The 13,780-nt window shown below is 42.3% G+C and overlaps 1 protein-coding gene across 9 annotated transcripts in view; it reads right to left on the bottom strand.

The window, feature by feature from the left end:
- Positions 1-13,780, bottom strand: part of CACNA1D (calcium voltage-gated channel subunit alpha1 D) — a 353,867-nt gene that overhangs the window by 167,564 nt on the left and 172,523 nt on the right. For 8 of the 9 annotated variants that reach the window (XM_056804160.1, XM_056804154.1, XM_056804161.1 and 5 more), the window contains exon 8: positions 10,146-10,249. The exons of the other annotated variant lie outside the window; for it this stretch is intronic. In XM_056804160.1, coding sequence (XP_056660138.1) covers positions 10,146-10,249 — 104 coding nt within the window. The remainder of the gene's footprint in view (positions 1-10,145; positions 10,250-13,780) is intronic. 9 annotated transcript variants of the gene reach the window in all.

The raw sequence follows: 13,780 nt of genomic DNA, 5'->3' as shown, positions 1-13,780 counted from the left end.
TTCAGGATTTAGGTTCAAATAACTTAGTGGCCTGAACTCCTGAAAGGACTCTCTAACCAATTTCCCCTTTTCCCATGGCAGCATGATTTAGGAATAAACTATGTAGAGGCCCAATAGAACTCACAAGATGTTAAACCTGGGGTGGAATTGCTACACTTCTAGTCTGCCATTGGGACTAAGGATCTTGGAAGCTGATAACTGCTGACAAAATGAGGAAGTCTGAGCTTCCTACTGGATGTCTACTGTTGTTGCCAGGGAAACAAGAATCAGTGAAAACTTTCCCTTCCAGATCTGACATCTATTTCTATGGAAACCAGAGTTGGCAGCCAGAAGCAGAAGAGCTACCACTCACTCTGATTTCAGATGCAGCTCCCAAGCCTGGAAACTGCAAGTACCATTTTACCAATGGCATTGGGATCCAGCTGTTTCCTATACAAGGCAGTTTTTTAATTCACCAGCAAGAAAGTTCACTATTTTAAAAGTAGATTTGAGGTTGATGTTTATATTAAAAGAGGAAACTTGGTGTCCCATTCAGAAGAGAATTTAAATCTAACTTGTTCTCTTGTTCTTCAAAAGAAATCGACTCATTTTCCCCTGAGGAGTAACAAGCATTTCCCTCAGGGACCCCCCAAGCTTGGGCATCCTCTAGCATCATGATGGCCCTCTTAGTCCCACTATGAAGCCAAAAAGAGATCCTAACTCCCAATCAGAACTTGGATCAGAACTGTATGTATCACATACAGTTGAGAAGAGAGATCTCTCCCACACAGCTCGCTCTCTCTCTCTCTCTCTCTCTCTCTCCCTCTCCCTCTCTGTCTCTCTCTCTGTCTCCCTCTCTCTCTGTCTCTCTCTCTCTCTCTCCTCTCTGTCTCTCTCTCTCCACTAAGCCAGCCAGCAACTCAAGGGCTTTAGACAAACCAGCTGAGTGTGGGAATAGATGCCTTTACCTTTTGGTCATCATAGGAGACTTTCTATGACATTAGGTAGCAGAATATCAATACACTCATTTTCTGAACAATATTAGGAACAATTTGTAGAAAAGAACTAGAAGGGAAGACATTCAAAAGAGGCAGAGGTCCATAAAGAGAAATACCTAACAGTTAGAGCTACCCAAGAGTGGAATTCCTCTGTAAACAGCAGGCTCCTCATCCCACAATGGGCTATTTCTGTTGCATTTCCAGCATTTCCATCCACATCAGGGTCTCAGCCTTTCGCCCAAAAGTTTCTGAATTGGTTTCCATGCCTCAAAGGTCTCCATTTGCTGCCAAAGTGATTCCCTAAGTGCAGATCTGACCATGTCAGTCCCCTCTCTACTCAACCAAATTCCATAGCTCTCTACTAGCTCTTGGGGAAAAAACATGCTCTTCTCTTGAGTTCATATACCTTTTGCAACTGGGCCCATTCTATCATCCCAGATTCCTGAAATGTCAGCTAGAATTCCAATGGTCATCATAAAAACTACAAGTTTAAATTATAAACAGAATCATAGATTTGGAGCTGAAGGTCATCTAGAAATGTATCAAATCCCTTATTTTGTAGATGTAGACAAAGAGAGGATATGTGAGAGGGATGGGGGTAATAATACTAACAGCTAGATGGATGGAATAATCATTTATAAAGCACCTCCTATGTGTCAAGCACTATGCTAAGCACTTCACAAATATCATCCCATTTTATCCTCCCAGCTACTTTGAAAGGTAGGTGCTGGATTTATCCCCACTGCACAGTTGAGGACACTGAGGCAAACAAAAGTTAAGTGACTTGCTTGGGATCAAACAGCTAGTAAATGTCTAAGGCTGACTTTGAATTCAGGTCCTCCTGACTCCAGAACCAGTGTTCCATTCACTATACCACTTAGCATTGATCTAGAGTTGGAAGAGATCTTGGAGGCCATGTGGTTTAGGGAGATGACTGAAACCCACTATTTTCTACTGGTCTTTGGGCTGGTGTTTTGGGCCATTTTAGTGTTAATAGGTTCACAAATGCATAGAAGTTCTCATTGAAAGAGACTTTGAGATCATTTAGTCTAACACCCTTGTCAACGTGTCAGTCTAGAAATCCCCAGTTTATTTAGTTGGGAGGTAGAAACCCCAGGTTTTGACCTTGTCACAGGAGAGTTTTCCCCCTGAGGGAAGGTCCCACTTCACCAGACAATAGACAGCCACTTCAGCTTTGGTGCAGTAGGTAGCGCATCAGCCTCGCAAGCTGAAGGTCCCGAGTTCGATCCTCAAAAGGAGGGTGTGATATACTGGGAAAGGCTTTGGAGACAAAAGAGTTACTTGACTTCAGATGGGGTCTACCTCCCACCTGAAGTGGATGTCTATCGTCTGGTGAAGTGGGACCTTCCCTCAGGGGGAAAACTCTCCTGTGACAAGGTCAAAACCTGGGGTTTCTACCTCCCAACTAAATAAACTGGGGATTTCTAGATTGACACCCTCATTTTACAGAGTAGGAAATGAATCCCAAAGAGGTCATTAATTTCCTCAAGGTCACATGGTAGGTTAAGTTAGCAACAGGCAGAGCTTAAATTTGAACCCAGGTTCTCTGTCCCTCCAGCGCTCTTTCCACTTTACTAGGGCTAGACTTAATTCACTTCTATTCTATTCTCTATTTGTTTTTTAAATCCTCCCTTCCATCTTAGAATCAATTATATTTGTTCTAAGGTAGAAAAGTATAAAACTGCTAGGCAGTTGGAGTTAAGTGACTTGCCCAGGATCACACAAGTAGGAAGTAGTTATACCCCATTCTCTATTAACAAAGGCATTTAATACCATAAAATCACCCTTTAGAAATCACACCTGGATCCCACAGATGTTTATTTGTGTTGTTAATGTTATTATCAAATTACATTTTCTGTTATTGTTTTCCTAATACATTCCACTTAATAGATAGCTTTATTTTTTCATTTGACTTATTTGCTTCTTTATTTCTAGCTGTATTGTATTTGTGTTCTGAAAATATATGTACAAATCTTTCTCTTAAATTTACCAAACACTTCTTTATGACCAAGTTTATGATCTCTGTATATTTACTTTAATTTGCAGGATAGAAATTTCTCAGAGTATAGACAACAACAACAACAAGGTCTTCATTCTGGCTGCTGAACAAAGAGGTTCCATGCTGCTTAGTTTTTTAGATCAATCTTACCCCCTAAACTCCTTATAACCTCAGGGCGGTGGCATAAAATTGCAGACAAAGAAACTTAGCAGCCATCCATGAGCAAATGGCTTCGCTCTTTCCCATCATCCATCCCCCATCATCTCCACTAATGGTCAACTGTCCTTTGTTTGGGTCAAAGGATTCAAATAAGCTCTTGAAGAAATTCATTAAATATTATGGCATAAAGTCATATTAATTAGGGCCTATTCATTTGGAATTTGTGATAGTTCCGATATGCTAAGATAAAAGAGGAGCTTATCAGGCAAACCAATGCTATAAAGAAGATGTAGAATCCACTCAGGAAAACAAAATCCTTCCCAGTACTTTACTTAATAACAAACAATCAGAAAAACAAAACCAAAAAAAAAACTCTTATCTTCATTCTTGGAATCAATACTGTGTATTGGTTCTAAGGAGAAGAGTGGCAAGGGCTAGGCAATGGGGGTCAAGTGACTTGCCCAGGGTCACACAGCTGGGAAGTGTCTGAGGCCAGATTTGAATCTGGGACCTCCCATCTCCAGTGCTGGCTGTCTATCCACAGAGCCATATAGTTGCCCCCCCCCCAACACTTTTCTTATTGACAAAACACATGTGTATGTTTCATGCATTGAAGCAAATTACGAAACTTTATTAAATATTAGTTCATGTAACTATATCACACCTAAAAGTTAAAAACCACATGAGATTCTAAGATTCTACAAACTATGACAATGATAATCATTCATGTCTTCCTTGCGGTGAGTTTCCATCTTAGAGACACTATCGGCATAGACTCAGTCTATGATACTAATTAGAACCTCAGAGCTAATTAGTCCACCAGTATCTCCCTTCTTAGTACCACCTCTCTGTGACTAGCAGCACATTGCCACCCCAGCTGATTAAGGGTCACTGTGAGTTCAAGGAAAAAGTTCCTGTCTCTAAGCTTTCTGCATCCTTTCATCCCTATCCAGCTCTTCACTAACCCTTCTTTGTCCCTATTTTCATGTGCCATTCCCTTCTGCTACAACCACTGGGCACCCAACTTTGGCCATTAATAAATTCTCCTTTGCCTACTATTTTTCCAGGAACAATTTGTTTTCATCTTCTGACGCTCGCCTAGGCCTAGAGTATTTTTCTGAAGACTCGTCAGACAGAGCTGAGGCATAGTTCTCACTCTGCACAGCCTCTTCTGACCTCTCCCAATGCCTCCAATCCCTAAGGGCCCACTTTGTGCTGTCCAGATGGAGCTCCAAATACCCTATAACCTGCTGACCTTCAGCTGTTCTCCTTCCTTTCTTAAGGGGGTAAGTATCTCACCCCACCCAGCATTGCATTCAGCACCTTCCACGGGAATGTCCTGCCAGGAGGCAGCCTCCTCAGCTTCCCCAGCCTCTGTCCCTGCTCTGCTTCAGTCACCAGAACCCTTCAGCCCCTTGGTGGTTCTACCTTCGTGAACATGAGCTCTGAAACTCCCTCTTCTGTCATCCATCTCCTCTCCTGTGGCCTTCCTTCTCTAAGTCTTTGTTTCAGTTTTCCTACTCAGGGCCCCCCTTTGACTTTGACAACTGCCTTTCCTTCCTTATTGTACCTGGCTCTCCTCCATTGGCCTCCCTAGAGTTCTTCCAAGTCGCCTGCCACTTCCTCCATGAAGATCTTCTTGCTCTTCCATCGCTGCTAGTGCTTCCTCCATTCCCCTGGATTTAACACTGTCTATATTTGATAGATGTGCCTACATTTTCCCAATAGAATGTAAGCCCCCAAAGGGTAAGATTGGGGGAAGGAAGCTTTTGCATGTTTTTGTCTGTGAGTCCTCAATACTCCCAGATGCCTGGCATATAGACATATAACAAGTCTTGGTAGCTGAGTGACTTCACACACCCTAGGTAGCCACTAAACCAACTCGCTTCCTCTCCTCCAGACGTGGCATGATTCAACCAAGACCCAAGAATGGAGTGTGGCTGAAACTCAAGGTGTTTCCCTGGCATCGTGGGACAGATACAGGCTCAAATGGCCATCATGGTGACCTTCCAGGACTCAGTCAAGATGCTTGGTATTGACAAGTCACTTTGTCTCACTTAGTCTATTTTAGTGTTGTCAACAGTTGTTAGTTAGGAGGAGCCAAGTCAGAATTTCATCATTGACTTTGAAAAAAAGGTGTAAAATATTCTGTTATACGAGATAGCTGGGGGCCAAGGGGAAAATAAGGGGGGGGGGGTTAAGGCCGTGCAAAAGCAGAACACATCACTAACATTTTCTGTTGTTTTTTTAAGTGTAACTAGGACCTGGAGTTTAAAAAGAGAATAACCCCAAGGTTTCCAAAAAGCTGACCCAAGAAGAGAGTGAAATATAAGCTGTCCTAGCCACTGTCTAATATCTTATATGGGCATAAGAAACATCTCCTCTTGCGGACTTGATGTGTAATTACCATACAGGCACACAGCTCGCAGCTCATCCTTACAGAGAGAAGTGTTAGCCAAGGTTCACTTTTGGTTACTTCCGCAGACTCGATGGAAGTTAATAAGGCATGGCACTCACCTTAACATGGGACTGGATATAAAACCCAAATCCCTCCAAATCAGCAATCTCAGGACACACACAAAAATCCAGACCACATCTCCAACATGCAGTGTGCACAAGACGAAGGCAGTCAGAGAGGAAGAGAGTGGAATGGCCACACCAAGAGACAAGGAGAATAAAAGCATCTTGTAAAACAGTGAGGAGAGGTCAAAGCACACACACCATCCCTCAGTGTCACCACAGCCATCACTGGAAAGAACAGGACACCAACCACTGTCTGGAGCCTGTGTGTGGCCACACCCCGGGCTTAACCTGGGGACCTGGTTTGTGTTCATCTAATGGATCCATCAGAGCGATGTTCCTTTGGATGGATACCAAACTAGTGATTTCCCCATCCTGATTTTGAAAGCCTCCTAGAAGCTCCTAGTTGTTACAGAATGATGCAATTGTCAAAGCAAAACAATTGATTTTTATTTCTGTCAAAGCAAAATATGCTGATTTGAGGATCACCACAGTGTAGTGAGAAAGAAAGGCATTGAGTTGAAGGACTGGATTCATACCCTGCATCTGTAAGACCTCGGGGATTTCACCTGCCTGGGTCCAAGTTGCCTCATTTGTAAACAAGGAGGTCAAGCTAGACGATTCCTGCAGTTGTGTCCAGCTGTAAAGAAACTATGAGCTTGTAATCTAAGAAAAATCCATTAATGAGACCTAATACTGTCTTGGGAGAGGGGCGGAAACCTGACATCAGATAATAATCCCACATGAAACTTTCACAAGGGGTTGGAATCCATGTCTGATAAAGACCAAGGGGCTTTACTTCAGTGATCTCAGCAGAGCCTCCTAGCTGCTTGCTGGAGCCTGGAAGCATTCCCCTTTGGGGGCTTTTGCTCAGCCATGGGAGTGATCAAGGAGAGAGGCATGGAAGTCCCAGGAAAAGACTCATCCTCAACAGTTTAGAATGCAGGCATTAGACTGCTGTTAAGGCTGCCACCTCAGGCACTTTTGGAACTGGAGGACAGCAGCCAAGCAATTGGTAGACAGAATTATCTGGTAATTCTGGTTGTGAAATAAAAGACAATTTTCCTCCTCTTGGAAGTCCAATTTCTTCCATGTAATCATCTAAATACACAAAAGTTCTTTTTTAGAAATTATCTTTTTTTAAAATATAAGATGCTTAACAAAGATAATTATGTAAAATTAGTTTCTTGGACAATAGGATATAGTAGTAACAATAAAATTTTAAAATCCAGAAACTTATAGAGTGTTTTAAAGTTGCAAAGTGTTTTACAAATATCTCATTTCATCTTCACAGGAAACATAGGAGGTAGGGGCTTGAATTATTCCTATTTTACAAATGAGGAAAATGAGGCAGGCAGAGTTTAAGAGGTTTGTCCAGAGCGATAAAACCAGTAAGTGTCAAAGGCAGCATTCACACTCAGTTCTTCTTGACTCCAGGCCTAGGGTTCTAGGCACTGTGGTGTCCTCTAGCTGCCAAAGAACAAGGACTGTAAGTGACACCTGGGTCCCATTTTCTGCCATAATGGGGAGAGTAATGTTACCTGGTATGTAAAATTAAGAGAACGGATTGTGAGATGGCTCCAGCCTCTTCCTGCACTAACAGTGAACAATATTCTCATGGTTTAGGCCTCATAAATATATAGTGCCCAAGGCAGGGGAACTTTTTTAAAGTCAGAAGAATCGTTTGAATGTTCTCCAATCCCTTGAGGACAATATGGACTGTTAAGAGAGAAATGATGAAAGGGGATGATGAATTACTTGGTTTTTCTTTCTGCTGTGAACAGATGCAGGAAAAGACCAAGTTTGGGCAAATGAGCTGCTTAGGAAAAATGAATATTTGTTTTCTGAAGATAGCCATAGGAAAAAAGACTAGATAGAAGATTAATGAACCAAAGGGATATTTATTTACTAAGTTTCTGCTGTGTAGCTAGTTCGGTGTCCTCAGGACAGATGGAGCCCCAATGAGGATAGGCACAGATACCAGGACTGAGAAATAGAAGAGCTCTCTAGAGCTCCCATCATCCAGGCCCATCCCTTAAGGGAGGTGGAAATCATTTGCCCAAGATCCCAGAGGTAGGAAGGAATAGGGACAGCATTCTAGCTGCTAAGAGCAACAAATTTTCAACCAGCATTCTTATCTTCTCCCACAGCCTCAGGCTGCCCTCGTGGGTTATAATGGTGATCAGAGCAAGGAAGGAAAGCTGAGGTTTGGGCTAATTAACATAAGTCAGAAGAGGAATAGGCCATGGAGAAAAGCTGGGAGTGGTGGGGTACACAAACTAAGACCGAAAACAAGGAAGTGGCTCTTGCCTTCCCACCTTTTATCCTCTGGGAAAAGAATCATGGGCCATATGGACCCAGGAAGGTTCTCCTTCCATCTCATAAATTCTCTTTCTGAAGAAGAGTAATTTATTAGTTCTTCATGTGACCTTCAATGGCTAAAAAAGCTACTGACGTCCTGTATTGTCTACTGTAGGGGCAATGGAGATGAAAGGCTTGGCACATCCAGAAAAACAAAGAAAGATCTGAATTGGGAGTGCTATCATGGAAAAAGGGTGACTGATGGGGCCTTGGATGGAGGAGCCAAGAGAATGCTCTCAACTTTACTCTAAGAAAAGCTTTCATGAAGAAAAGCCCATCGTGACTATAAGCACTATTCGAAAGATGAAAAAACTGAGACTCAGAAAGAAAACAAAATATATACTGACCCCCTTCCCCAAATGAGGGGCACAAGTTAATAAGCAGCAACATGTGATAAAAACAAAGGAGGTTGGCTCCAAAAGCCAGAATCTACTAAGTGGATTCTCAGCTTGTGAGAGTTTTTCTGTCTATGGTCTGCAAGCAGCACAGATGGCAGCTGCTTTCAAGGAGTGGTTCTTCAACATCACAGCCTTCAACCTCCCCTGAGAAGGAGCCATCCCTACCTACAAAAACAATAGCTGCATTAGTGAAAGGTGATGATAAAGGATGGCTTCCACTGTGGCCTACATTTCAACACTCCCTTTAGTGGGTGGCTCACTCTGTCTTGAAGCTCTGACAGCCAGGCTGCAGAGATGAGATGGCCTTAAATACCATCAGGGTAAACAGAGATATATTTCAGAAACAGTGACTGGCTGAGAAAAGCCTTCTGATAAGAAATGTACATTTAACAGCGTTTACATCCAGCATAGTTAAAGAGAAAAATACCTGTAGCTGGGGAAGGAAGGGAAGGAAGGAGGGAGGGAGGGAGGGAGGGGAAAAGAAGGGTACAAAAAAAAGAGAACTAAAGAAGAAGGGGGGGACAGAAAGAGGAAGGTTAAAGGAAAGAGGGATCATGCCCAGCAGTTAAAGAAACCCAAGCTAATGAGCTGTCTGGTAGATACTTTCTAATCCAAATATACTGCCCCTTTACAATGAAACCAGAAGCATCCTGAGTAATTTGGGGTGCAGGAGGAGATCATTTTACGGAGCCCAGTTCCTCTTACCCACCTGACCTCTCAATGGGGACAATGCCCTCCTTTTCCAGCCAAGGGGAAGCCAGCTTACTCACTTGTAGTCCATCATTCCAGGCTGTGACTGGCTACCAGGTGAGGTGCTTAATGCCTCACATGTTCAATAGTGTCTGGTAAATGCTGTTAACACAGAAGGTCACACAGACAGATACAGGCAAGGGGACCACATCTCAAACCCAAAGCACCACACAGGAAGAGGTGACAAAAGAGTCCAAAGAGCATGCAGAGAAGCCACCAGTGAGCAGCTGGGAGATGCCAAGGGGCTACTCCCATGCTGCTCAGGGGCAGAGGCAACAATAACCGGGCTGCTTACCCACTAAGCACACCAAGAACCAGGTTAAGGACGAAAAATGAGCCAAGGATGATCAGACTAACAAAATACACCCATGGCCATTCCCATCCTATTGCATCATTTACCTGTAAAATGTAAGGAAATCAGTTACAAGTTATCCAGTCACTAAAGAGCAGAGTCCCAAATGCAGCTGCCATACCCCTCAGGCATTCCCTCTGCCAGCCAAGGCTGGCCTAGGCCTTTCTGAAGCTTTCCCAAGAAAACCAATTCTGCTCCTGAATGGGGGACTCCAAGGAACCAAGAAATCTGGCCTTGTTCCTGCCTCCAGACCCTCTTGGTGCAATGCTGCTCATTTTATGAAGCTAGAAAGGGCAAGCAATGGGTAAAACTTCCATTATGAACCACCAGGTCAATAAATTTTAGTCAGTTATCTTTTTTTACCTTTTACTTCTTAGATGTCAGAGAAAGGCAGTTTTCTTTTGAAAAAAAACTCAACAAGAATTTAAGTCTAGATAGAATGAGAGAAGGCAGATTTTGCCATTTTATATTCCTATAATGTCTAATTTGTTGAATATAATACCTTGCCTGAAAGCTCTACCTGGACTGGCCCCCACCTAGCAATGCCTGTGTGGTCTTGGCAACTGTCCTTGGAACTCTGCTTTCATGATGAAAGAGGTGTAGCTTACCCGCTCAATACACCAAGTACAAGATTTAGTACGAAAAATGACCCAAAGATGACGAGACTGACAAAATAGACCCAGGGTAACTCAAATCCCATAGCATCATTCATCTGCAAGAAATAAGATGGGCTTAGAGAAGTGGGTTATTACAGAATTTAGTAAGGAAATTCAGAATCAATTTTTTAAAAGCTAAAGCTTTACATTAGAGATAGAATTCTACACATTCTTCTAAACATTTCCCAAGATTTGAATGAGAGGCAGCAGCAACAGCAAATGCACATTCATTACAACACCCAGCACACACACAGAAATGATGAGTGCAACATTCAACTTCCCAAGAAAATCAGACTTTGGACACATGGAAGGACATGAGAGTAGGGTTTTTTTGGTTTTGTTTTGGTTTGATTTTACTTTCTAAAAAGGATCTGGACTAATTGGTCTATTTCAGAAAAGGCTATGTAACTGGACTGCAGCCTAATTTCTAAATTGCTTTGATTGGGAGCTGAATTCATGACAATGTAATTGCAGGATACGAAGCTCTAACTGCCAACATTTCATCATCAGGATTCTTTTCTTCCTTCCTTCCTTTGTTTGTTCCTGGCATCTGCAAATATATAACCTTTAATCTGAAGGGGGAGAGAGAAGAGGGAATGGAACAAGCATTTCTATGGTACCTACTATGTGCCAGGCACTGTGATAAGAGCTTTTTACAAATCCATTTTACAGTTAAAGAAAATGAAGCACACAAAAGTAAGGTAACTTGCCCAGGGTCACACAGCTAGTTAATTTCTGAGGCTGGATTTGAATTCAGATTTTCCTGACTCCAAACTCAGTGTTCTGTGCATTATGGCATCCCTGGCTGACTTGAGCCAAGAGAATGGCACTCAGCACAAGACACCCAATAAATGAGGGCCATAACACCTCAATTCTGGAACTCTTAGATTCTGAAGAAGGATCCTTCAAGGACATTTATTTGGGGTAGGCTATATTTGAGTCTCTGAAATTTGGTCATGTTGAAGAGAGACTGGTCTTTCTCTGCTTGGCCTCCAAGAGCAGGGACAAGGAACTATTAATAGGAAGAAGCTAAAAAAAATCTTAACAATGAGATTGAACCCCAAATAGATAAACTACTTTGGAAAGTAATGGGTTCCTTCTGCCTGGAGATCTCAAATGAACCAAAAGAATGAACCAAAACTTCATAATGTGGCAAAAATGCAATATTCCTTAAAGGTCAAGTTATGCTTGTCAGGGAACTTCTTGGAGATATTTTGGGACCTGATTTGGCCAGTTTAAAATAAAACAAAATGGCAGATTCAGTGCATCACAAAACAATATGGAGAATGATCTAGAAACATCTTTTCATTCTTTCCAAAGAATTATCTCCCATATCTCTACTCCCTGCACATTCTAAGTCATCTGAAATTCTTCTTGAATGAATTCTCCAAACCATACTTACAAGGAGGGATTCTGGTGGAGAAAAGAAACCTTGAATCCTCATCAATTCTTGGGTTTAGAACAGCAGAAGCTTAGAGGATCTGAGCCACATTGAGAGAATTGGAAATTGTTGGATATGGAAGTTAAGAGATCTGGGTTCAAATCTGAGCAGTGTGACAACAGGCAAGTCACTGAACTTTTCTGGGCCTTGGTTTTCTCATCTATAAAGTAAGGACATTGGACAAGATGACCTTGGAAAGCACAATTACCACCAGTCCTGTGGTACTGATCAAAAACAGGTGGTCTGCAAAGTCAGTTAACAAGGATCTATTAAGCTCTTACTATATTGTCAGGCAAAATAAATGGAATCATCAACAGAAGGGGCCAGAGAAAAATGTTACTTTTCTCTTTATGGTGCAATATTTATATCTTAGGGACCAAATGGTGCAGTCCTTGAGGCCAGCTCCAATCCTCAGAGTGCTTCCTAAAGCTATCCTTCAGTCCATGATACAGGCAAATGGACAATGAAGCCCAAAACTAAGCAGAAAATTCCTGAAGTTGCTGATCAATGTCAAGCAGGAATGATTCTTTCCCAATACAAAGAATGTTGTAGTCAAGAGAAAGGAACCAGACTAGGTCAGTCAGCATATTAGGCCTGGGGTTATTTAAACATCTGAATCCCCACTTCTGAAAACAGCTATATCTATTTCTCTATACAGGGAAAGTCTGCCTTGCCTTGTGCTTGTCTTATGATTAAACCTGAAGACTTTCCCAAAGTCTTCAATTAAGCACATGGCTTTTTGTTCCTCTTTGTGGACCAACTGAGGACAATAACAACAACCCAAACCAACCCAGCATCCATTGTTGATGTCTAGAGAAAGGACATTAAAGTCCCCCAGGAAACACCTGTTTGGGTACATGAAAAGTGACATGCTTAATGGAACTCCTATCAGTCTGCAATATCTCACACTGGTAATTAAGGTAATGAATGAGCCGGTGCTGAGCCACAATTGTTTATCTAATTAAGCTCAATGAACTAATCTGAGCAAAGAAGAAAAGGGCAGGCCTTGCATATAGGTTCTGTTGCCCTGTTTGGTGAAGAAATATAGAGCATCTGTGAACAGATGCAAAGGCCAGAGGCTCAGTAGGGGAAGAGATGCCCACGCCTGGAGGACTGAGCCCTAATCCTGATATTCCAATGTTCTGCAGCTCTTGTGAGAGTTCCCACAGCTTCCCACACTTGAGCTTTCTTCCTTTTTATCTCAAGTCTTCCTGGCTGGAAAGTGTCTCTAATTTTAGGTTCCCACTTCACTAGCTGTTTAAGAATTCTCTTTTAAATGATTTCTGGGTGAAGTGCACCATAAATTCCCCTTATACCCATCCCCTAAGTCATAGCTTCTGGAAGAACTGAAGGAGGCAGCATGGTAAAATGGAAAGAGCTCTAGGTCTGGAGTAAGAAGACCTGGGTGCAAATCCTATCTCCAATACCTGTGATTCAGGAGAAATCACAGAAACTGCCTGACCCCATCTCCTCATCAATAAAATGAGGGGTTGTCCTAGATGACTTTTGACACTGCACATTAAAATCTGGTGTGAATTAAATGCAACCCACCTCTAGATGGAGAGGTGATGGATTCTGAGGGCAGGTGAAGACCTACTTTTATTTTTGGACAAGGTAGATGCAGGGAGTTATTTTGTTTAATTATATACATCTGTAGGGGAGGATTTGTTTTTCATGTTTTCTCAAGCAGGGGATAGGGAAAATGTGGGTCCAAGAATAAAATACAGCTGAGTTTTTAAAGAACCTAATGAAAGACTATGACCCCGAGGACTCATCTGCCTTCCCCCCCCCAAAGCATACAGGACCTACACTCTTCTAAGAATTTAGCATTGTGAAAATACTTCATTCTTAAATAGTAGATAACAATGAATTGATTTAGGCTACCAACTGCAAATGAAAACTGTCTCTGGCAATGAATCTATGGGGGTTACAAACGAGTAGCCCAAAGACCTCTGCATCTGGGAGGAATCTCTTCAGATGAGGCCAAGTTTTCCATCTCCAGATGGTCACATGGCAGCACCTGGCACAGAGTAATAATCTGTGATGCCAGCTGACATTTCCAGAGCATACCATGGTTTGCAAAGCATTTGGTACAAAGTAACTCAGTTGAGCTTCAGAGAAGCTCTGTGGGTGCCTGGGGTTCTTC

The sequence above is a fragment of the Monodelphis domestica genome, chromosome 7 (assembly GCF_027887165.1).
Source record: "Monodelphis domestica isolate mMonDom1 chromosome 7, mMonDom1.pri, whole genome shotgun sequence".
NCBI lineage: Eukaryota > Metazoa > Chordata > Mammalia > Didelphimorphia > Didelphidae > Monodelphis > Monodelphis domestica.
The sequence above is the reverse complement of the archived record's forward strand: the minus strand, read 5'-3'. Positions and strand labels throughout refer to the sequence as shown.